The following is a 25,028-nucleotide window of genomic DNA, read 5'->3' as shown; positions in this document are numbered from 1 at the left end:
TGAAAATAAGAGATGTACCTGATATCAGATTTGCCACATACAACATGAGAGGAAAGTACTCCATGGATGAAATTTGGAGATTCTTCATGCCAGTCTGTAGCTATAATTTCAGTCAGCTCTGACTTGAGGCCCTTTATGTCTCCCATGTTTCTTCCTCTTGCCACCAGGCCTCCCAGCTCCGTGCACATCCCACTTGTGCACAGGGAAGGTTACTGCAAAGAAGATGGTGCTTCCCTGTGTGTGCCAGTGCTGCATTAAGTGAAATAATCATGAGCAGGGAGTTGAGGGTTGCAGGAGCATAGCACAGAGGCCCTCACTCCCCAGCTGATGTCCTTTACTAGCAGGTTTTTTTTGTAATATCATTTCTAATTGTTCTTTTGGGATCTGGCCAGTCTGTCCCATTGACCTCAGTTCCTGATCTTTTACACTGACAAACGGTGTAACCAGCAAGTCTTCTTATCCAAGTACCTTCTGGGTTTATTTTAGACCAGGAGATATTTATGTCTCGCACTGGTTTGAATCATCCTTGTGGCTGAACATGTCAGATCTTCTTGTGGCTGTCTTCTGCGAAATCCGTATGGATGGAAAGATTTCAGAGCTGTCCACGTGACTTTGAATGTATCTGTCCATGGCATTGGGTAGAGTATTACTGAAGCTTGGCGAAGACAAGAAATCTTGGCTTCTTGCTGTGATGTTCCCTTGGTCCAATGAAGTTCCTTTTCCCTGGGGACACATGCCTGCAGCTGCTGCAGATGGATGAATCCTTAGCCTGCAAGGAGTTCTACCTGTTAGTGCTATTGCTGTATTTCAGGACCACCAAATGAGAATGCCCTGCTGGCCCTTCTAGTGATGTTACACATTTGAATTTCTTTTCCAACAGGAAAACAATCCTGTTTTAGGGATTTTATCTTAATTTTCTGAGGTTACTAAAATCTTCCTGAGGTTAGCGAAATTTCGTCTCATGAAAGAGGAAAGAGAGGTTGAGATAAAGTGGTCCTTGGAGACAGATCTGAAAGGTGGCTCCTCTTCATGACATTTCCTCTTGTGCAGCAGAATTTTTAATTTATAATGTTTTTCCTTCTAAAATACAGCGGTCTGTAGTGTCAGGTTGCAGCATTTCCCACCTTTGTGCTGGCAGGGAGCCTGAATCAATCAGGAGAAAAGGTAGATTGGAAGTTGGGCCCAAACAAAGAGTAAAGGTCTTCACAGCAGGACATACATCTATCTTAGACTTCCATTTCAGATATGTTTTTCATAGAGCAAGATTAATTAGACAGAGACAAAAAGAAACATTAAAATGCCTACAATTCACACATATATTACGTGTTGTAAAATCCATTATTCTACATTCCACATTGAGGGATAAAAAGAAAATATTGTTGTCAATTATAAAATGCTAAAGATAGCTCTATACTTTTTAAATGAACAATGATAAAAGCCTTGAAAAATTCCCTTTGATGTGAATGGAGTCTTCAGCATTTTGAAATACAATAAGATGGATTAATTGCTACTCATTAGGCAGCAAGTTGGGACAGCTTTGAATGCGCATTCTCTTCTTGGCATTAGCTATTGCCTGGCTGAAATAGCCAGCTTTTGTATTTACTCCTGTCTTCTCTAATAATAAGCAAATTGGAGATCAGGGCTAGAAACACTGAAGTGCTCTCTATCTTTTGTCCGGAACAATTGTATATTTTCGTGATTTGTTTATCCTTTTTGAGCTACAGCTAATTATTGCAAAGGTTATTTGAATCAATACAAGATCTGAGCAGAATTAACATCTGCAAAATTGCTTATTAGGATAGTATTTTATGCTAGTGTTACTGTACTATCCATTTTGTAGCATATTGTTGTTTCTTATGTCATATTTTTTTCCTTACAAAAGTTTTGTATTTTAAATATTCGTGCAGGTTTTAGGCTTTCTTGAATTAATACTGTGTTCTGTTGTGCATAATTTTCCTCATGCTGTCCTAGTTTTGTTTGTTTGTTGTTTTTTTTTTCCCCTAAAGTCATAGACAATGTGGTATGCAAAGCCCCATTTATCATTCTAGGATAACAGGTTTTTGGTTTTTTTTCTCTTGCTGTAGAACTGATTGATTGAATTGTTCTGCTGTTTATGTTGGATTAAAAGAAAGTCGAGCACAAATCCCTTTGTGCTTGTCATGTAGAACACTTGTTTCACGTGGGGCTTTTATGGATATTAAGAATTATAATTGGATGATATTGGGGCAGTATCTTATCTAATTTAACTATGTCTTTTGCATTCCAAAAAACTAATGGGTGAAAAGTAAAACTCAAGGGCCTGATTCATTAAAAGTTGCATAGTCTCCTTTCGTTAGGTTCTTAGAGCTTACCCCTTCCTAACACAAGGTGTTTGCAGCTGCAGCCCAGAGCAGTCAGCTCAAACAAGAAGCAGATCCTATTCTCCATTATGGTGGTGATGTTTTAGGGATTTGGTGAAACTATTCCAGATTTTCATTGATTGCGCTCTAAATCCACCTCAGTAACGTCTCCAATTACCTACTTTTAAGAAGAAGGGAAGACAGTAGTGAAAGGGTGCAGCCTGTTACTTACTGCAGCGTAATTCCTGGGCTTCTACAGTCCCATCGGAGCTCATAAATTAAGTAGGGTCAAGTCAGGGCAGGGCCAGATGGGACCTATCCAAGGAATACCTTAAGCTCTGATGGGATTTAGTGATTCGGTGGCAGATGCTGTCCCCCTGCAGCTCCTGACGAACCTCACCACAGTACTCTGCAGCATGCTGGGCCATACTTTCATTTTATGTACATCAGTGCAAAACGTCCTTGACCAGAAGGATTTATTCCAGCTTTACACAATGGCACACATGAGTAAAACCAAGCCCTTCTTCTTGGACAAGATAGGAAATCCAAGTCTTAACTCTTTGCGGTCATTAAAAATCCCACAACGTTCCTGTTTAGAGTAGGGGTGTTAACCCATTTGTCCTGGCCAAATTCCAACCTGGGTAATTACTGTAATCTGTCTGTTTAAATTACTCTTGCAGTTTTAATTGGACATATTACTTCTCTTGCCGCCTAAACTGTGATGTAATACCATTGTGTGTTATTAATCAGTTATCAAGTTTCATCCCAGAAGCAGCACATTGCAGTGATAGGTGGAAAGAGTCATTCCCTGCTGGTTGCAGGCACTCTCTGCTGCAGTACAAAAAAAGCCCAGTCTATTTGTTTTTTAAAGTCATAGGCAAGCTGATATTTCAGTTCAAATAAGCAGCTTCAAAATGTGGTTTTTCTGTTTCTTTTTGAAGCCTGTGTAATCCGCCTAGTAATACATGTGCAGCCCACCACCTGCAGCTGGAAGTGCTGTGTGCTAGTAGAATTCAGAATCTCTTAGCATTTGCTTTTGATTCTGAATTTCATTTCTGCCATATTTCAATGTAAGATACGTTTGCTTTTAGTTAAAATGGTCTACTGACTACCATGGGTTCCTAAACCTGTAAAAGGTGAAAGTTCCCGTTGATAGATATTGGCTGAGTGTCTTGATGCTCAGCAGGGCTGGCAGATGTGTCACCATGGGGATGAAACTCCTTAAGAAGAGTCCTCCTGCAAGGGATATGGGCTGAGCTGGCACCTCTCCATTTTGCTTTTTCTCCATCTTTCTAACATGTAATCAAAGGACTGAAAAGTGGCCACTACCAAATGCGGCAATTGCTACAAGGAAGGCATGGAAGGACCTGTAGTAAGAGGTCTCATGCCACTGCACCTCTCACACCTTCCTGCATTGTCAGGGGCGGTCAGGGTTGGGCTCAGGTGAGATGGTTGTGGTTAGAAGGAAAAGCTGCAAGTTGGTGAGGTGGCCAAGTTGAGGTAGCATGCAACAAGAGAACAGAAGCTGCCCTGCAGATATCACATGAGCTATGGTGTGAGGGACCTGAGGGTTAGACAGGTCAGTGCTGTCCTGCCACAGGTGTGAGGGACTGGCTACAGCCTGTCCCCTGCCCCTTTGCTGCCAGGGGCTCTTCTCTCCCAGCTCAGGGAGATGAATGCAGTGATCCCCTGCACCTCTGTTGCACGTGGGGACCTGCTGTAAATTACCCCCAGAGCGTTGCTGGGTTTTTAGTTTGTTATTTTTATTTCCTTTTAATGAATCAGTCCCTTGGTGAAAGTAACATGTTTGTTTAAACCTGGTATTTAACGTTGAGCAAAATGCTCTTCGTTTGTCCCTTACTATTTTGTTCATATTTTGCTGAAAATCTGCTATTCTACACAAGCATTTTAATAAACTGTTTGTTGTTGTATCCAGGTAACAAGCATGGTAAGTATTCTAACTAAACCAAGTATTATGTACCTTAGCTGTGCTTGGCAGAATTTTTGGCTAGCTTTTCCTGTACTCTCAGCCTGTGCTGTTTCTGAAGGAGCTATTCAAAGGAAGGACTGCTCACCTATCATACTGCTCCATATAAGCTTTAGAGGGAGCATATGTGCAAAGTTGTGTACTGTATATAAAAGCATGCGTCTCTTGCCAGCATGCGTGCTACTTTGCTTGTGAAGTAAAACCTGAAGGCCAACAACATCCTTGCCTAATATTGCTTGTGTTCTTTCATCCTAAGTCACATACCTAAATGTTAGCACATATTAATACAGTATCTCCAGACAGGGAACCCCACCATTCCAGATAGCAGCAGTCTGTTGGTTACCTTTATTACCGGTCCTAAAATACCCCGCTGCATTAAGAGATGTTCCTTTTCTGTTCTGTGATCATGCCTGATGGGCAGTGTCTAGGACTCCAAATTTAACACAAGTAATCAGTAACTCTTTTCCTAAACTTGTTCCTATATGCTTGAAAACAGCAGAAATGTTATGGCTGTCTGTTTTCTTTGGGATCACTGTCAGCCAGTGATGCACTACAACTGGGAGTTTAAATTGTATTTTGGTATTAATTGGATTTTGGTGATCCAGTTTTTAAAATACTTGTTGTAAGACAGACTCTGAGCTCGCTCTAAACATGTAAAGACAAATAAAATCTGTCGTCATTTACAGTCGGTCGCAGTTCTGCGTTCTCATTTTGCAGTATAATGCTAAAGGCAGATTTCTCTTAGTTCTAAATGATAGAGCTCAGATCTCAGCGATCCCTCTCTGGCAAGCAGAGCCTTAGCAGCAGACTGACTTACTCTGTCCTGACTTAAAACCAGCAGAATCTACCCAGATGAATAGGTGGGCAGCAGTTTGCTCTCCCCAAGCTTCTTGCATGTTGGCAGAGCAGACTGTGAGAATCCAGGTCTACCATGCATGTCTGAGAGGAGGTTTTGCCTTCAGGTAGTCTGAGTGTTAGCCTTTGTCCTGGTTTTTTTTTTTTCCTGCATGGTTTGCTATTTTTGCATTTTCTGTGTGGCTTTTTAAGTTTTGATTTATGTGCTTGTAGCTGCAGTTATTTAACATCATTTGTTGTGCCAAATGTTTTAAGACTCCATGTAATTGTCATATTAAAGGATCAGACAGCAAAGGACAAAGCACTCCAGCACATGGCAGCAATGTCATCAGCTCAGATAGTCTCAGCTACTGCTATTCACAACAAGCTGGGCCTGCCAGGAATTCCCCGTCCTACATTTCCTGGGGCACCTGGGGTAAGTTGTTAGCTGAGTCCCAAAAACCCCTGTATTCTCTAACACTGTTCAGTAGAAATCTAAGGCTGAGTGAATGGATTAATGCTTTCACTTGTGTCTTTGCAAAAGGAATCGTGCTTGTTCAGAAATATCCCAAATCTTTCAACAGGGAAAACAAATGTGGGTCTGTTTGTTCTTCTTTCAGTTTTGGCCTGGCATGATTCAAACGGGGCAGCCTGGATCCTCGCAAGAGTAAGTCTGAAAATTTGAGTATGTTTCTATCTGCAATGTGGGGTGCTTTGCTGCCACAGGATATCAGTCTTGCAATAATTAGCACATTTTTCAAAAAGAAGGATAAGTGGTTATAGGGTAGAGACTTGCAGTGATGTGATCTCATATTTGAAAAGTTGCAAGGGACCGCATCCCTCATCAGCCATGGGAAATGCAATCCCTTATCTCTGCAGTGGCTCTGGAGCAACGTCTCCCAGCCTTATTTTTCATCTTCTCCCTGCCTCATTTCCTTGAGGTCCATGGGAATCTTTGTGCCCCAGTACTTCGATGTCCTCTGGATTTATTGGGAGGCAAAGCATCTGCATCTGCTGGGATGGTTGCAGCAGGCAGGGCAGAAGCATGGACAAGCTCCTCACTTCAGCACGTTGGGAGTATGTAGTTCTCATGCTTCTCTCTCTTGCTGTTGCCTCTTTATGGTTGCTACATATGCTATGTAGGAGTCAAATACATTTGTGAATAAAGTTCATTAACTGTGTGTGTGACTCTAATGGAATTTACTGTTGATGGCATGGTGTATGATTTTTTTGTAACTATTTATTCCAGTGTAAAGCCATTCGTTCAGCAGGCCTACCCTATACAGCCATCAGTCACAGCTCCCATTTCAGGTAACTTTTGTTTCTTGTCTCCACTAAAAAGGGTTGGATTGTGTCCTGAAGTGGACAGAGCCACTACTCCATTTCTAATGACCCCAGCAACCAAACCAAACACTAGTCTCTAACAAATACCAGTGTCCTGGTACTTGTTAGGAGGGAGAATCAGTGAGTTTGGGAGTTTTGTGTTTGATGTTACATTTTAGATAGCAAGTGTTAATTCATATGTGGGGAGTTGCTGTGATACATGATCTCTAGCCAGTGTTTCATACTGTAGCAAAATGCATTGTAAAAAATGAATAGTAGGATGCATGTTTGTATTTTAATAGCTGTAATAATAAGCCTCCATTTATTGTTAATTAGGGCTAAATCTGTTCAGAAATCATTTGTGTTTAGCCTTGTTTTTGATATAAGTCTATGTGTCTGTTATTGGTAACTCTTCTCCTGAAGCCTCAGCTCTACCTGATACCCCTTTGTTAGATGCATAATGCTTGCTCTGACACTCTGACTTCACTGCTCATACTGATGATGCCCTTTCCATGGCTTCTTCCATTCTCCTTTTCACACCTAACACCAGGAAAGATAACTATTTCTTTGCAGGTGACAACTAACTTTACACTTCTCTTGCTAAACTACACCACACTTCTGACTCCCAGCTGCAGTTTTCTGACTCCCTCATACTTTGTGTTGTTTCTAACTTCCTGCTATACCATATTTGTGTCTGTCAAATACTTTGAATCTTCTTTTACCTGCTGTTCTCTTTCAGAATGGGATTATTAATTTTTCTAAATCAGTCAGAATTCATGCATTTGCTTCATTAGAGTTCCTGTTCACACATAACCAGTCATTGTTGTAATTCCCTGTTTCACAAGCCTCAAACCCTCTTTGTGTAAATTTGAGGGTTGGATCCAGCTCCCAAACTCACTAGGAGATATGGACACAAACTATCTGTGACCTCTCCCTGGTTCTTAACCATGTTATCCTGGTTTTCTAACCTTTCTTGTGTGTCTCCCAGGATCAGCTTCTGCCTTCCAGCTGCAGCCTTTCTCTTCTTCCTTTACTGTTTTGTTTCCTTCTCATCTAATTTTCCACAATGAGGAGCAGAAGATAGCATTTATTCATTCTCTTGAGGTGAATTAGAGATGGTGGCTAACATCCCTTCTCTCTCTAGAGCATGTCATTCCCTCTTTATTATCAATTTAAAACTTTCTTTTTAGAGTATGATTCAGCTCTTTACAGTAATTATTTATTATTATCTGTAATATAATGATGCCTAAAAGCTCCAAAAGAAGACAAGGACCCAATGTGCAAATACATAGTAAGAAACGGTCCCTGCCTTGGAAAGAGTATACACTAAATAGAAGAGAGGAATTGAGAGTGGCAGAAGAAATAGGCAGAAAGAGAGGTGGTTTACTTGTAACATGTGGCACATTAGGAGCCAGAAATGGAGGCCAGTTCTCTTAACTCCTTGAGGCAGTAATACCTCCTCGGAGCCTTGCTGCTTGTTTCCAGGCAAGAGTCAGCTGTAAGTCTGTTTGAAGTCTGTGTGAAATCTCTGTAAATCTCTAAAATCCAGTATATAATTTAAGCAAAAATTCTGCAGTGAATTACAACCTCAAGCAAACAGTGGAGCCAACCTTTTATTTGTACCATTTTTAGCTTGTTGGGTTGGGACCTCTTTTCCTACATGTTTTCTCTGTTGTCCTTATTTTCATTCATTATTTGTTAAAATGAATATAAATGACCAAAAGTTACCTGGGTGATTGCTGGTTATATTTAATTCAGAAAATATAAACTGAGGAATGATCAACGTCTTGATGAAAACGGTTCCTTTTCTTTAGGATTTGAGCCTACGTCAGCTCCAGCTCCGTCGGTCCCTGCGTGGCAGGGCCGATCGATTGGTACGACCAAGCTCAGGCTGGTGGAGTTTTCAGCTTTCCTTGAACAGCAGAGGGATCCCGAATCAGTAAGTGTTGCCCTCATGTCTGCTCAGCTTTGGCTTTCCTCAGTCCCTTCCCATGTGGAGTGTGCTTTCCAGGGCTAAGCCTGCAGGAATACACTCCTGGTATTGCTGTGTTCACTACCGCTCAATGTAATATTGCTTTCGTGATGGTACCACATTATCCTTTCTTGCCCTCTTTCTCTGTTTGCTGAAGAGAGAGGCCTGTCTGAGAGCAGGCATGGTTCACTGTGCCTCGCTGTTAACCTACTTTAGCAGCTGTACCAAATTGCATCATGTTTTTGGCAGCAGTTCAGTGCCTAACTGTAAGTTACAATTTAATCTATTTCCTAGCAGAAACAAAATCAAGGACTTGTATAGAAATTATGCATGGCCCTTTACAAAACTGATATTAGGGTCATCCTCTGGCTGTTTTTGGGACGGTGATAATCCCTTCGAGTTCAAGCCTTCCTAGCATGCAGCATTTGTCTGCATTGCTTCTTTTTTTCTTTTTTTGAGATTACATTTCTGAATCTGTGGTCATTGGGTCTTGCTTGATTTTGTGCCTTGGGATCCAGTCTGAGGTGTTTTTTTTTTTTGTTTGGGCTTCTTTTTTTTGTTTTGTTTTTTTGAGGAAGGTTTTGGTTTATAAGTCTTTGTACTGCACCTGCAGGGGTAGATTATGGGATTGGCTGTAGTATTTTATTTATGCCAGTTAGCCATGAACCTTGATATTAATCATTACATATTTACCACAGGCATTTGTGAGTAGCTTAGCATGGTTTCTACTGTGTCACAAAAAAAATCAAAAGAGCTTCTTTTAGCTCGAGCCTGAAAATTTTTATTGAGATAATTTCTGAAAAGCAAATACTGTCATGAATGGGTGATGTAGACAGGTCATTCTTGTTCAGATGCCTGGTAAAATACAGTAGCTTGGAGCGGAGAGAAGTTATCGCTTGCTCTTTGTAATTAAGTACTGGAAACCATAGCCTTTATGGGCTCTGTCCAGAGGTGTTATCCAGGGAGTGTTTACCCTGCATAATGGAGACTGGAGACATAGCCCAGAAACCTTACAACAAAGGAATGCTCCTGGCAGAGAAACACCCCAACGGAAATATGCCATATCTCAGCTATTCATACACTAAATATGTGGCAGTGTGGAGGGCTGCTGAGCGTCCCGTTTGGCCAGGCTCAGTTAATGCTGAGGAAGGCGGTGTCTGCCAGCAGGTACTGTTGGCTCCGCTCTAGCTGGATGGGTTGCTGCTGCACGGCTTCACTGAGACTGGCTGCACTGCCACCTGGAGCAACCAGGGTCTAGCATGCTGTCAGGCAGTCCAGGCCCTATGGTCTGCACAGCGCAGGCTGCAGCCTCAGTCACCCTGAATCTCAGTATGCCCCAGGCTGAGCCACAGCTGGAACAACTCTGCTCGAGTGCTGTGCTCAGCCAGGCGGGGTTTCTGTTTCTGATGCAGGGAAGGCAGCACCCAGGTATCCCTTTGGGCAGCCCTACCAAACACCTGTGGCTGGGTGCTGCACAGTGTGCCCTACTGATCCCTGCTGCACTCGGGCTGCTCTGACTGAGGGTACTGCACATGTGCCTGGAGCGTGTTGGCAGACGGTACAGCCGAGCAGCGTGCGGTGTGACTGCACTGCATGTGGGTGAATGGCAGCTTGGCGCATCCTGAGTTACAGTTCTGCCAGAGCCTGCGGCAGTGCTCCTGGGCTGCAGGAGGTTCTGCGCTGAGGGTGCACTGGGGCTCTCAGTTTTCCTGTAGGTGTAGGCTGTGGGAAGGCAGTGCATAAGGGGTGGGGGCCTGAAACACAGTTAGCCGACATAGCCTCCTAGCTGCTATGAAGCCCTTTTTAGAGTAAACTCGTCTTATTTGGAATTCCAGAGGTGCAGGGAGGCCCACTGGTGCTTGTTCCAGCTTGCAAGCGTAACTACTGCAGAGTGCATTTGGTAGATGCAGGAGGGGTTGGAGAGAAGCAGAAGCATGGTAGTACCCAGACTTGTTTTTAAAGACTCAGAGTCACATGCTATAACATTGCAAAAATATGACACAAAGACAATTCTATTGTCTTTCATGGATGAATTCCAGCATGGATCATTCTCTATCCCTGCTCTGCATGTGCTGCAAGGTGCAGTGGGCATGCAGCAGATGCTGCCTGGCTGCTATCTTTGGCTGCTGGTCACCCTGTGCTGCACTCTGCCATCATTGTATAGCTCCAAGTTAAGTATTCTTTTGATCAAATGAATTTCTAATGTTTTGTTGGGAAAAAAAAGAAAAAGAAAAAAATGATGATTCCTCCTTCCCTCATCTGAAAACCTGGTCAGAATGCCTGGTAGTGGTGAGGACAAATAGACCAATTCCTCCTTAAAATGTGACCTCGGGCCAGGGCTTGGTGACCCTGGGAGGCCTCTTGCAGCCTGTGTTCCTGTATAGCGATTATGGATTCAGGTGTGTGCCAGTGCTGACTGCCAAGGACTTCAGTGGGGCTGTGCATGGACATAAAAGGTCCACCCACTGAGAATTCATCCAAGAAGTGGGACATTAAGCATTTCTGGGGTTCTTCCAATGTGAATTGGTGCTTAGAAGTACAAAAGCCCCTTGATGTCAGGCAGTTAGGTTAATTCCAGGTGGGCATTCTTACAGGTCAGAAACGTGCTCCAGAGAGCCCTGTCACTTGCTGGGGGCTGCTGACTTCCTTCCCTTGCCTAGCCACAAAATCGCTCCATTTACAAAAGAATAAAATATAGGGAGGAAAAAATAAACATTCCTTGCTGTAGTTCTGCATGGCAGAAGGTCATTTGGAAGGGCATAAGATGATACAGTTGCAGAATCTTGGAATACTGACTCTGAGGCTAAGGATAGGTAAGATTACTCCTCCTCTAACATGAAAATCAATTCAGTTTATAAATGTCAAGCTGTATTTCCCCTTTGTGGCATTTTATGCTCAATCACAATTCTTAAATAGTGCTTAGGAGCCGCCCTGGTACATCCAGGCACTCCTATTCGTTGTGGGTGCTTCTCTTTGTTGCCAGCCCTATGTAAGTATACTCTCCAGGGCTGACAAATTCATGCAACCTGTTGCTTTCAGGGCAGGTTTTATTTAAGGGAAGCTTTCTATTTTTACTGTAGTGGTTCTTTGAAATTTCAGGACAAATGCCTACACTGAATATGCCCACGTACCCCAAAAATACAAACTGTGTGTGAAAACAAAGGGCTGGTATACAGATAGAGAGAGCATTCAGAGACTCCAACACTGAAAGGGAAATAATTCCATTTTCTCGTAAGTTCATTCATACCTACTTCCAAACCAGGAAAATACTGTGCTACTTCCCAGAATAAACCCTTCTTCTCTCTGCCTCTTCAGGGATTCTTACTGCTGCATGCATTTCAGTCAGCTTTCTGTCTTAGGCCTGGAAGGAACATGGCTGCTGGGCCTTTTTGGTATTAACACACACATCCAAACCATCAGATGGTGGTAGGTCCAAATTTCTTCAAAACGTATTTTGAAAAGTGATGATGAAATAAAATATTCTTTATGTTTTCGTTCAGGTTTTACTGTTGTTGTAAAGGGGCTTTGTGAGCCCGGAGAGAAATGTGCCTGAGAAACAGAAAGTGAAAGCAGTTGCAAAAGGGCCATAAAAACAGCCCACCATCAATAGCCAGATGCAGTAAAATTCACCAAAGTTAATCAAACCACCTAAGTGATGAAAAATCAGTGAGGTCCTTTCAAAAGAAATCCTCCATATTTGAACCATATCTGTCGTTAAAGGCATTGTTTGTCCTTTCTTTATTTCCCATAAAATGTGTGGAAGGCACCTCAGCTTTTTGGCCATAAGGAAGTCTCCGGTTAGCATTGGTGTGAAAGGAAGAGGAAGCGAAGCCACGCTTGGACAAACGTTGTGGAGTGGCAGATTCAGAATTTTGGGTCGTTTGAATCTAAAATCCATCCAAGTTTAAAAAATGGAAGGGATGGAAGGGTCATTCCTTGTGCGGTGCTGAGCAGCACACTTCCATCTCCATAAAATGTTTGTTCTCGGGTGTCATGTGCTCACGTGCTCCTTTTTTTCCCTCCTTCATTCGGTGTAGATGCAGTGGCCCTTCTTTGATAAGCTGCTATTCAGCAGTTTGTTTTATTCTGTTGTTGAAATGCGTGGCCCCGTGCCCTGCTTGCTGAGCAGTATCTACACTCTCCTCCAAAGATAATTAATAATTTCCTCCATCTGCATTTCACAGATGTATCAGTGCAGTCAGCTCTGAGATTGAGGGGCACTCTTGCTGACATCTGACAAACCAAGAACTTCAGGTGCAAAAGAATGAATGGGCCTCTGATTTTGAGGGTCCACTTTGTTTTGTTATGAGCCTGATTTTTCCAAATACTTGGCTTTATTGAGAGCTTCCTATATTCAGGCATAATTTTCCCATCTGAGCTCTCAGCACTTGTGGAATTGGGACCGTGAGGTCTCGGATCAGGGAGGCTAGAATGGAAGGCTGTGTCTGCAGTGCTGCAGGAAAGCAGATGAGTTGTGAGCACCTTGCCTTGCCAGCAAGTCCCGGCTGCACACTGGGACTCTTGTGGCAGTGCATGGGAAGTGCTGGGCAGCAGTACTGTGTCAGGCTGGGGGCTGCGCTGCCTCCCCAGCAGGGTTCTGCCCTGCTCAGCTCCTGCCTCCCTATTTCTGCAACTAGAAAGCTGTCTAAGAACTTCTCTTAGGGCACATTCCTGATTGCACCCTGAGCAGAGACAGGCAGGAGGCTGATGGGTGGAGGTCCTAAAAAAAATGAGGGAGACTGTGCATTGTGTCATAACACACAACCACAGGATGGTTGTGAAAGTGTTAAAATCCCTAACAGGACCCGGTGAAGTCTCTGGTTACAGGATGAGAGCATTATGAATACAAGTCCCAGTCTGCTTCGGTGGAAGATAGAAGCAGTGGCAACAAACTATGCGCTTACCAGTGTTTTGGTAGAAATAAGAACTGTTGGTAGAGCGAGTGACTCTCTTACATCAGCAGGAAATTAAAGAGCATCAGATGTACAAGATAGAAGATAGAGCGAGGCAGCAGCACTGTGCAGGGCAGGCTGCAGGTGACAGCAGTGCATTGACTGCTTTCTAATCAGCCTGCGCTGCCTGGCCCCCTCCTTCAGTAGTGCAGTGCTATGCAGGCCACAGGCTCTGAGGCAGGGCAGACCAGGACCGATGCACAGGGCCCAGCACTTGTGAAGCACTGGTGCCTCTCGTTTCAGCCCCAGCGAGCGAGCTGCTGCCCTTAGGCTGTGTCCTGCTCGGCTGCCCACAGAACTGCTGTTTCACATACAGGGATGGCTATTGCCTTGGTGTGCAAGAGCAGAATTGGGGAGGAGATGTTACAGATTACACGCACTGGCAGACAGAACAGGTGGAGGTGATTCGTCTTTGTTCTACTCTAGCTAAATGCAAGCATCCTCTGCCATTGGCAATTTGTCTCAGTTCTTTTAAATTCCTAAGTGGATTATAATTTTTCTCGTGGTATTATTTGACAACAGTCATATTTCATGGCTTTACTGCATTCTTTGGATAGTTGGAATTTTTTAAGGAAGGGAGCTCAGTAAGAGGCGGCCATCTTCAGGGCATGTTGTGTAATGCAGATGCTGCAGACAAAGTGACTGCAAACATTCTTTGTGCATTTTTACGGAGTTTTTATCCTTGGAAAACACAGGATCTGACCTATGGTGGTTGACAGCAGATGAAATACACTGCTGGATGCAGACCTTTCCTATGCGGTGGCAGGAGCAAATTCCTCCACACGTAAGATGCCTCAGTGACTGGAATACAGTCTGAGGCAACAGTGGATTCTGATGATAGTGAGGACATTTCTAAGCTTTTCAGACATAATGGGCTTGAAAATGTAGGCATGCAGCTTAGCCTCTTTGCTTCTATTTACGCATAAGTTCCCACCGTGAAGTATGTATGAAAACTACAGGGATCATTTCAGTACCCATTTGCCCTGCTCCTAATACAGTATTGTTCATTAGTTTGTAGAAATGTGCCATATTTAATTAGGTTAGTAATGACTTACTTAGTATAGGAATTGCAGAAACAGAAGGAGAAAATAATCACACATTGCAATGTCAAAATAAACATTTCCATCCTAGGAATGTTGTCAGGTGATGTCATACCATCTGTCCCACTGTACCCGTTCAGAAATGTTGCTACAGCAGCATCTGGTACTTTGGCAAGCTCAGCAGACAACTGTGGTAGCTTTACAGCTGCCTTCAGCTCTGCTTTTGTATTTAAACAGCATAAAGACTTCTTGAACCGCTCTGTGTTCCCGTACAGGATTTCTTTTGCTGAAGTTTAGATACTGAGCAACTTTTACTGTGTCAGCCCTTATTCTGAATGAGGGAGAACAGAGGTGCACATCCCCAGGGAGTGCCCTTCTTGGCTCATTAAGAGTTTGCAGGGAAGGGGGAATGTTTTGGCTTTGTTTCTCATGGAAGGCTGAAGTACTCACCTCCCTCAGGGAAGTGCTCGCCCTTTTCCTTGGTCAAGCTGGGCATCCATCAGCAGCCATGTTAGGTGACTCATCCCACACCCTTTTGATTGCATTTTGCTCCTGCTAGCCTAGAAGAGCAACAGAAGCATGCTTCTGGAGCCCTCCTGTGCCAGCTCCTGGGGCAGTGGGCACCATGGCCTTTTGGTTTGGTGTCCTATGCAAAGCTTTAGATCAAAGTAGGGAGCAAAAACCGTCCAGTCTGACATTCAGTCACAGTGCTGCCAGCTTAATGTGTGTCAAAAAATAGAAATTGGAAACATGGTTCCTTCTCATGTTAGTTTGCTTTTTTTTGTTCTATTTTTTTTTCCAAGCTCAAGTGTTTCCTAAGTTCACTTTGTTCACTATTGAGTGAAGTAAAATGCTACCTCTGACTGCAGACACTGCTGTGATAACTTGTCGTGTTTACCAACCAGATCAGTGATTTCCTGAGTCCTTGTGTAAATGATCAGCTCGTGAGCCAGACCAGGGCATGCTCCCTCCTGCACACACACACTCAGCTCCCATCCACGCGTTTATTTCTCTGCCATATGTGTTTTTATGGTAGAAACAGCTTATTCAGATCAGCTCTGTCCCTCTGGGACACACGGGGCAAGTTCTCTGTGCACAAGGGAAGCTGGGATGGCATTATTTTGAAAGAAGCCTAAAAGGACAATCCATGCAAGTGGTGCTCATTTGTCTGATACATTGAGCTCAAGACTTGCATGTGCAAACACCTTTGCGTGCTGTTACACTTTCCATTTTTTCTTTCACAAAATGGACCACCTGACTCTTTAAAAAGCGTAGACTTTACCTCACCTTTGTCCACAAACAGGAGTGAGTGTTCCCTGATTCTAAATTCAGATTGCACTGTGCTAGAAGGTTGTCAAATAGATTACAATTCCCTAAGTACAGAAATGTTGCTAGTCCATTTCCTTGTCCCCAAAGCCTTGGACATCTGCTAAGGAAGGTCCCTGTCACAGTGAAGGAAGGCTGTGAGAGGATGTCCAATTAATTGAGATTTGTCATTTCAATTTGTTCATTCAGCAGGTATGTTGTAAACTAAATAGCTTAAATGGGGTCTGCTTTGGGGTTTTAAATATTTTATTTGTGCTTACCAGTTGGGAATTGCCCCTTATATACAGCATCTGCTGGATGTGACAGTTTTCTAGTGTGTTCATTGACAGCATATCAGTTTTCCTTTAATTGAGTTAGAAGCATCTTTTGTGACCTCCGTGGTTAAAAAACATGCTTAATCTCACTGCTCTGCAGCTCCTTCAGTCTGCTTGCATGATGCTGAAAGCACCCAGAAGACCACATTGGTCTGAGTGGGAGCTGTCTTGGGCTCCCCTAGCCTGCAAAGTTCCCCTAGCCAGGGCAGGGGCTGTGGAGGACGGCAATGAGATGCAGCGAGGTGAGGTTAAGAAATGGGGAAGTGGAAGCAGAGCGCATTTTGGCATAGAGAGTGGTCAATGACACTCACTCTCTAGGGCTCCCTAGGTGAAGGTTGGCTCCTTTCAGTACTTAGGTCAAAACATTGGAGGGCATGTGGCGAGGTCTGCTCATAAAGTAGCAGCAATACTGAGTGGCTGGCCTTCGCGCGATTGTCATCCTTAGGTTTAAAGAAACTCCTTTCTGTCTTTCTTAAGTGCTGTTAGCATATGCCATAGGTTGAGGTTTGCTGTTGTTTTGTTTGTTTGTTTTTAATAGACAAATAAGAAGTGTGTAGGTTCAGGCCTTTGGGATACCAGCAGAAATCAGGCTTGGAGGATGTGGGGTTTTGAAGTTGACCCTTGCTCACTAGGGGCTGCTTCACAGTCACTGAAGTTTTTCATGGAAATCATACTGCAGAAAATCATAGTCCCAGGAATAACGTGCGAGTCATTGAATCCATCAAAGCACACTTCCCTCTGCAGGAACACATGCAGCCCTGTGTCTTAATAAACCTCTGTTCTTTTTGTTCGGCGCTGATTTTCCTGTTTCTTTCTTGCAGTACAATAAACACCTCTTCGTACACATTGGACACGCAAACCATTCTTACAGCGACCCGTTGCTTGAATCGGTGGACATTCGTCAGATTTATGACAAATTTCCTGAAAAGAAGGGTGGTCTAAAGGAGCTGTTTGGGAAGGGGCCCCAAAATGCTTTCTTCCTCGTAAAATTCTGGGTGAGTAAGAATGACATTGCGAGCCTTTCTTGGCAGTGTGGCCTATGTGTAGTGCTTAGCTTTGGGGTGCTTGTGGAAATGTCTTCTCTTGTCTAAAAGCATAGATAAGCTGTATATCCTTCTGGTAGGGTCCTGTCCCAGAGCCACTCTTGCTGGCAGCTCCACAAGTCTGTGTCGAAGGTGACATGCAGGGGCAGATACATGCCTCAGCTGTGCTTGACGTGGCTGCTGAGCAGGAGCAAGCAGGTAATGGAGCACTTGTTTGTAAATGGGGAACTGCCATCTAGTGGTCTGAGAATACCAGGGAAGCAGCAAACAGAGACTGCTTTTACTCTTTCTGATGTAGAACTCTTGTCAAATGCACATAATGCAAGGATCAGCCTGCAGATAGCAAATAGGACCAAGAAGGACTTGGATCAAGCATGCTTTGGGTCAGTCATGAGCTTGTGAGAGTTTCAGGGTTTTTTTTAAAAGGTTTTTTGATTGCTACAGTACATCTGCTTTTCCCTTGCCTGCTTGTTAGTGAGCTGTGGGACTCTGCTCCAGCAATCTGCCCATTGCAAGCAGGAATGAAAGCAGAATTTGAATGGAAAGCTGAGATGTTGGAAAATATATTGGTCTAGTTTTAGTAAATTTCACTGATACACCAGATCTAATTTGTTGCATTTGCAAAACCTCATGGTGATAATGCTAAAGGTTCATCCAAAAGGATCACCAAATCTCAAGAGTAGAGACCTTATTTCTGCTTACTCTTCTTCTTTGCACCAATTTGTTGTTTGTGATAGGCTCCTCTTCATACCAGAGTTTCTTTCTTAAAGCCTCAGTGAAAGAGGCACATTCAGGGACTAATTACAGAGTGGAAAGATTGGTGCTGACATTAGAAAAGGTTGATCTGGAGCCACTGCTTATGGTATTAGTCTTTCTCTGTTGAAGTTTGTCTGTGTGATCTGAAATGCTCTCCAATCTGTAATGTACCCAAGACTTCACATATTGCCAAAAGTATGGGAACTGAGAATGAGGGAGGCTCTTCTTTCCAATCTGGGTGCAGAAGAGATAAACCACTGAGTAGGAGCTGTGCTGTGCCACAAGCATCGAGAATCGCATCGAGAAATTTATGGAGCTTAAAACTAGAAATGGAACTACAGACTGAGTGTTTGAGGGCTGGCTGAGCAAAGAGTCCAGAAACAGGTGGCAACAGAAAACTGGAAGCTGAAATACACAGAAACCAGGAGCCTGCAAAAGGCAGGTGAGAGCACAGAGTCAAAAAGGGATAAGGAATGGGAAGTGGGAGCATTTGTGGTAAGGAGTCTGCGGGGAAGGATGACAGCACACAGCAGAGATGCCTGTGAGAGCTGGGAGCAGAGCAAGCATAAGGATGAAAGAAATATGGCTGCAGAGAAACAGCAGTTGGAATTACGGTCTATAACCACTGAGTTCATTTCCTTGCAAAACTTGGGCTTGAACTGAGGCCCATCATCTCACCAACCCACTTTGCTTAATAAAATACTTGCAAAACCTACTGGCACAATGAACCTCACCCCACCTGCCTGTTCTCAGTTGCATGAGAATGACCAGCCTGATCTAGCTGTGGATGTCCTGTCACTACAGGGCAGTTGGACTGGAGGGCCTTCAAGGTTTCTTTCAACTCAATTGATTCTGTGATTGTAAGCCTTAGACTACATTGAACATGGAAGCAGCAGATATTGGTGCTGTATTCATTGATGTTTTTCTGTATTTTCTGTTGCTTCTCCATGTGGAAATTGATTTTCAGGAGTGCTGAATGCTCAAAGATGTATCTAAAACCAGTGCAGAGCTTTCTTGTATCATTAAGGTCAGTGTTGTACTCGTGACCTAGAAGTTAGTTTAGTGTACCAGCTTTCTATGCTTGATCTCCTACAAGCATTGCTCAACTTTAAGCCTCTTACCTCAGTTTCCCAGCATCATAGTGATGCCATCCCTTCATCTCAGGTCATCATTAAGAAATCAAACTCACTGGCATCCATTTAAAAAAAAAAATAAATTATATATATATATATATATACACACCATTAGGAGAATTTTAATAATTCTAAGTTCAGTGCAGGTTTTGAGTAGTGTGAGGGAGGCAGGGATTTGGGCACACTGAATAATGAAAATAATGAGAAATATTGTATAGCTGCTCAGTGAGTGAGTGTGCAGTCATGTAAGTAAAGGTTCCATGATGCAGTTCAGCAGTAAGGATGAGTGGGAAACTTCAATTCAGCATTTCCTAACCTTACAGTGTCTTCCAACTTCATGATCTTTTAATACAATTTTGCATAATGTGAAGGTTAAAAAGCGCACAGTGCTTACCATCCTGCTGAGTTATATATTAAAAATGTGATGGGAATGCCTTCCTAAGCCATGGCCTTAAAATAGGCCAGTGGATTTTCTTTCTTGTTGGGTGTGCAAAGGCAGAGGGAGGGTGCCAGGGGCAAGCATTTGGGTGTAGCAAGGCTGATGATGAATGCTCCTCTAGGAATAGACTTCACACCAGTGCCCCCACAGCTAGAAAAATATATATATAGGAAGAACAGAAGATGGCTGTGGTGAGTCACGAGAGTTAGATCCTAAACTGTCAACTCACTGTCTTATATTTAATTTCTTTCACCCTGATGAGATGTTTTTCAGGAAAAAAAAAGACATTTGCCATTATTGAGGGGAGTCTTTAGAAGCTGTTCTAAAACAGACATCTGTTACCACTGTATATCTGACAAAGTTTGACGGTGTTTTGGACCCTGATTGTAATTTCCAGTTTATTAATGTAAAAATAGATTAAATTTTGTATTCTTGTCCTTTATTTTAAATTCAGTATCCACTTCTGAAGCAGTATCCACTGTCTGCGTCTCGTCCACTACCAACTCCTCCTCTGAAAAGTTCAGCTTCTCCCAGGTTCTGTTCATTGCTTATTCACAGTATTTCCCCTCACTGTTTTTTGAGCTATTTCTCACTTTCTATCATTTTTGTTGTCTTTTCCCTTTATTGCTATTTAGCCACTGATGGTTTGCTTGGTGGTGTAAACCAGTTTCAGTGACAGTCTGGGCTTTGGTGGGATTTGATTGTAATGTGAGTAAAAGAGGAATACAGAGTTGTACTGGGTAAATTACGCAGGTGGGAAGGCACTGCAAGGGGTCTCAACAAAAGAAAACCAAGGACTACAAGTAAAAGAAGTCAAGGGAAACTGGCTCAGGAAAGCAGTTGGATGTTGTTGCTGTGGAAGTGTGAAAGCAAAGGTGCGGATGTGATGCCAGAAGGGATGATGAGCTTGTAAACAGATTTAAAGAAAGGTCAGCCCGTCCCTGGAGGTGACAGAAAGGATGTTTTGTTTAGACATTAAATCTAGTGTGCAAAAGAAAGATGGGAAACAGGAAGACCAGAAAGGAACTCTCGCATTGAGAAATGACCAAGGCAGAAAGTAGCTTAACTCTGGTAGCTGGAAAGAATGTTCCCCTTGCTCCTTCCCCATGCTGCTCTCCTGGAGGCTTCTCAGCAGCACAATTGCCTTTCGATTTTTCCCATGATAGAAGTAACAAGGTTTGATTACAAAGTGGGAGGGGAGGGTCTGAGATCTTGCAAGAAGACATTTGGTAACTTTGGAGTTGACGCTGCAAAGCATTGCATGTATTAGGTACAAAGCCAAATTGTTTTGCTTTGCGGAGGCTTAATGGTTCACTCTGATTGTATCTCCTGTGAGCCTGGTGCTGGGAATGGGAAAGCCTCTGGCCTCAGCCCTGGAGACACATCTGGATGTCGCACTTTGAGGCCTTTTCCTACCTACCTGCAGGAGGTGTAAAAGAAAGAGACTACGCCACTACTCCATTTACGTCACTCAAATGACCAACCCCACAGCCCTGCTAAGCAATTCCTCAGTCTTTGTCTTGTACCTTAAGTGCAGTGAATCTTCTGTTTGTCTCGGGCAGTCACTGGAAACTAGTTCAGGGAAGTCACCCCAGAGATGGACTTGTACTTACTATATTATGCACTCAGTGCAATAAGTAAGGAACAACACACCAACAATATAGCACAGGAAATTTGTGTGACACAATTACATGAAACTAGAGATGACAGGGATATAAAATGAAAACAAAAGTAAATGTTCTTAAGTAAGTGTAAAAGTAATCACCTAGAAAACTGGCAAGGAATTCAGAGAATTCAGTGAAACCTTTGCCTGCATGCAGGATGAGTGCACGATTTTTCAGTTCACGTTGTCACAAAATGATCAAATCTATGTAAGATAAGCAGGTATGATTTGTGCTATCTAATCTTAGGACAACATGCGTGTTGCCTAGTTTTTGCTTGAGCTGTTTTGATAATTTGTGGAAAAACCCCCATGTTTTCTGGTCTTTGAAATTCTCATCAGCCTATCTGAGAGCTAAATCAACATATGTTGCCTCTGTTGGATTCTTTTATTGGTGAAAGTTCTACTCACGTAGTATTCTAATTCTGTTTAAAAGGCTGATCTACCACTATTCATGAATTATCTAACAGTAAATAATACACTTAGGCCTCTTGCAAAAGTAAGTGCTGTACGTATACCTCCAGGGTTATCCCAAAATGCTTCTTAAACATGAAAGCTGACCCTGCCTTCTCTGCCCCCAGCACTCTGCCCATAGCTCTCCATTTTCTCTTGCACAAAGTTCGCAGTACACATCTCCAGCAACAAGCGCCTTCAGTTTGTCTATTATTTTATCATGTGCATCTCCACCAGCACAGGAATTGCTCTAGGACTTAAGTGTAGTCAGTAATTAGTGCTATCTAGCACTAGCTAATCTGGTAGCCACTTTTTACTGAGAGCTTTTAACATTAATTCATCAGTGTGTACCTGTCCATTGCAGCCTAGACTTCTAAATCTTCTGTTTTGGGTAATTGTTGCTCTGTCACATTTTGCCTTGCTGTCTGACTGCACAACTTCTGTTGCCCATAGGGCTCGCGCAGAGGCCTCCATGCCTCTGCTGGGATCCTTGGTGCTGGTGTGAGCACAACTTTCAGTGCTGTGGCTGTGGATTTTGTGTGTCTTGACACTGACAGGTGCCGTCTGCCAAGACTAAGCTCTGATTTCTGCAGCTCTGGGCATAGACATATTTAACAACAAATATATCTAAAAGGCAGAAGGACATTTTCAAAGTAGAGACACGTGAAAAAAGCAGCTGATAAAAATTAATATTGGGCTTTCAGGCTTTCCACCATTCTGAGCAACTGACTTAATTTTTCAAGTATTTGCAAGAGCTTAAACTATTCTTCAAACTGAGGGAAGCTTACTTAGAGCCCAGTGAAACTCTGAAAGAAAGACTAAAGCTCATCTGAAGATGTGTGGATGATATTAATTGATGTTTAAAATGAATGCCTCTATTTGCAGGAATCTGCAATGCAAACTAGGAGTTTTCAAAAGTAATGCATATTATAATTAGGGCAAGCTTTTAAAGATGCTTTGAAGTCCTAAACATTTTTGAAATTCAAATGTGGGATGGAATAAAGAGATCTACACAATAAAGGGGCATTAAATTATGTCCCCCAAATTTGACTGTTTTATAGATGTAAATATATGCCATAATTAGCAGTAAGTAACATGAGGAGGATGGCTAAGTTTATTCCTATTCTTATTCAAAACAGCTGTGGCATGAAAAATAATGCTCCTTCTCTTTGTGATACAGTGGAACAAACAATTTACCCATGTAATCAGTGTTCAGAAATGGCTTGCGCCTGTGGTTGCCTCCCACCCCTCCCAAATGTGTCCCCATGCGCCTCCAGCAGTCTTAAAAGGTGCAGCCATTTTTTGTGCCCTTCATCCACACACACAATTGTGGCTACTGCCCGTTGTGTTTTTTTTCTTGCCGTTTCTACATGCAGTTTCTCTTGCACAATCTTGGATTTCCCTCCATCCACACAAACACACGCGTGCACACTCGCCAACTTTGACTGGCAAATGATCTGTCACTCACAAATGGGAGCTGTAATGTGAATGGGACTATGGCCAGCATGCAAATGTATGCAAAACAAATTAGATATGGAAGAAAGCAGACATCCATTTTCTTTTCCGCATCACAACCCCATCCGTGCAGGGAGCTCACGTGGTGCTCGTGGAGGACCCCCTCAGCAATTGATGCGAGGACATTAGTGCTTGAGCCTGGATAATGAGTGGAAGGGCTGAGCAGCTGGGGAGCTGAGCAGCTTGGTCTGTCCATCACGAGCCCAACCATGTGGCAAACCTGGACGCAATTCCTGAGCTGCAGCGTAACACACGCTGAAACGTGCCAGCGCCCCAGATGCTCCCCTTGGAAAAAATTGCTTCACAATTTGGAATCTCTGCTCTTTGATCACTCTTTGGAGAGGAGGAGGGGAGGCACGATGCGGTCATATGAGTAACACACCTCCCTGCAGTCAGCAGCCGTTCAAACCTGTATGTCGTTAACAAATGACCTTCTGTGCTTAATGTTAACTACTGAATGCCAGCGTAAATTATTCTGGCCCTCCTCAGATCCCACTGTTTCCAATAGGTGCTGTTTTCCTTCTACTCAGCAGAAAGAATTTAGACTCTGTAATTTTGCTAGACTTGCTTTTTTGTTAGCCAGAGCTGTTATTACTACACAGGCACTCTGTGCCCTTGCCTTTAACACAGCATGAGAGCACCTGGGAGGTGGATAGGAAGTATTTTGCCATTGTTTTCTAATATCTTTCCGCTTTATTTTGGTTGCAGCTAGCTCTGTTTTAGTGTTTGCTCTGGCATTCTGGCAGAGGCATCTCCAGGCAGTGTGTGAAACACCCAGTTCTCTTAATGCTCTTAATATTTTTGGTACTCTTAATATTTTCAGTGCTACCCTTTGACAAGCTATGTTGTATTAATTAATTAATCATGTTCTTAAGCAGCCACATCAAAAAGGTGCCAGAAAACTGAGTGCTTTTGCCTCCCGATGCATTCAGCTACTATAGAGCTTAGCTTCTAGAAATAATCTAGATGAGTTTTACTTTTAAAAATGGCCACATTAAAAAAACAAACAAAACCACCAAGAATCCAACAACATTTATGGTTTTAAGTCATTGGATTTTCTTTTTCTCCTAAATTCTATTGATCTTATATTTTAAATCATTATTTAAATGAGAATTTTTCAATGAGTAACTGAACTCTTGTTCATTACAAGTGATCATCCCTCCATTCTAAACGTTACTTATCTGTATATGCTGCACCAGCTCTCACCAGTCCTAATCCCTGCAGACAGGGATCGGGTCATAGCTGCACTAGAAGCTGCACAGAAGGGAAAGATGGTTTACAGCGCAGAAAGCCTTGCAGTCTTATGTCTAAAATGCAAGTGAACCAAGATGGAGAGTACCAAAGAAATGAGACAAAGCTGGTTCTCACGAGAGGCTGCAGGTACAGTGCTCCAGCTTGACTGTTGTCAAGTTTTTCACATTGAAGAAAAAAATTATAAGAAGGTTAACTGAGGTTAATAAGATAAAGTCAAAGATGTCAGTTTTGGAATTATCATGTTTATCTAGTCTTGCCTCTTGTATTTGAGACAGGCAATGAACCTAAGTCATTTCTGTGTCCAAACAACAGGCCAACTTGGGCTATGCAACCCTGTTAGTTAGGTAGATGGGCTGGTTAAGAATTCCTAAGAAACAGTGATTATATCATATTTCATAATGATTCCAGCATTTTGCTGCCATTGGAGATATTGGCATCCGCCTTGTTTTTCATTTAGCTTTTGTGTAGCTTTAGCTTTTTGTCTTTTAATGTCCTTTCGTGCAAGATTTAATCTGTCAGAAAACTCTTCCCCATGTAGCAACTTGTAGACTATGACAAAGTCGTGGAAAAACTTCTCTTGGAAAAACTAAGTAGATGGAGTTTCATTAGTCATTCACTACAAAGGATGTTTTCCAGACCTGAAATCATTCTTGTAACTCTTTTCTGAACCTTTTCCAATTTTCCTACA

At 42.8% G+C, this 25,028-nt stretch overlaps 1 protein-coding gene across 4 annotated transcripts in view; it reads left to right on the top strand.

Annotated features, from left to right (window-relative positions):
* The window catches only part of TEAD1 (TEA domain transcription factor 1), a 91,518-nt gene that overhangs the window by 54,502 nt on the left and 11,988 nt on the right, over positions 1–25,028 (top strand). For 2 of the 4 annotated variants that reach the window (XM_042815015.1, XM_042815014.1), the window contains 5 exons: positions 5,462–5,596; positions 5,781–5,827; positions 6,410–6,471; positions 8,298–8,422; positions 16,909–17,082. In XM_042815015.1, the coding sequence (XP_042670949.1) occupies positions 5,462–5,596; positions 5,781–5,827; positions 6,410–6,471; positions 8,298–8,422; positions 16,909–17,082 (543 nt within the window). Of the gene's footprint in view, positions 1–4,275; positions 4,288–5,461; positions 5,597–5,780; positions 5,828–6,409; positions 6,472–8,297; positions 8,423–16,908; positions 17,083–25,028 lie in introns of all 4 variants that reach the window. The other 2 variants (XM_042815017.1, XM_042815016.1) reach the window with 1 other exon arrangement.

Source organism: Centrocercus urophasianus, unplaced genomic scaffold (genome assembly GCF_019232065.1).
Source record: "Centrocercus urophasianus isolate 14NV4802_14NV808 unplaced genomic scaffold, USGS_Curo_1.0 seq_14, whole genome shotgun sequence".
Taxonomy (NCBI): Eukaryota; Metazoa; Chordata; class Aves; order Galliformes; family Phasianidae; genus Centrocercus; species Centrocercus urophasianus.
This window is presented reverse-complemented; position numbering and strand designations above follow the sequence as displayed.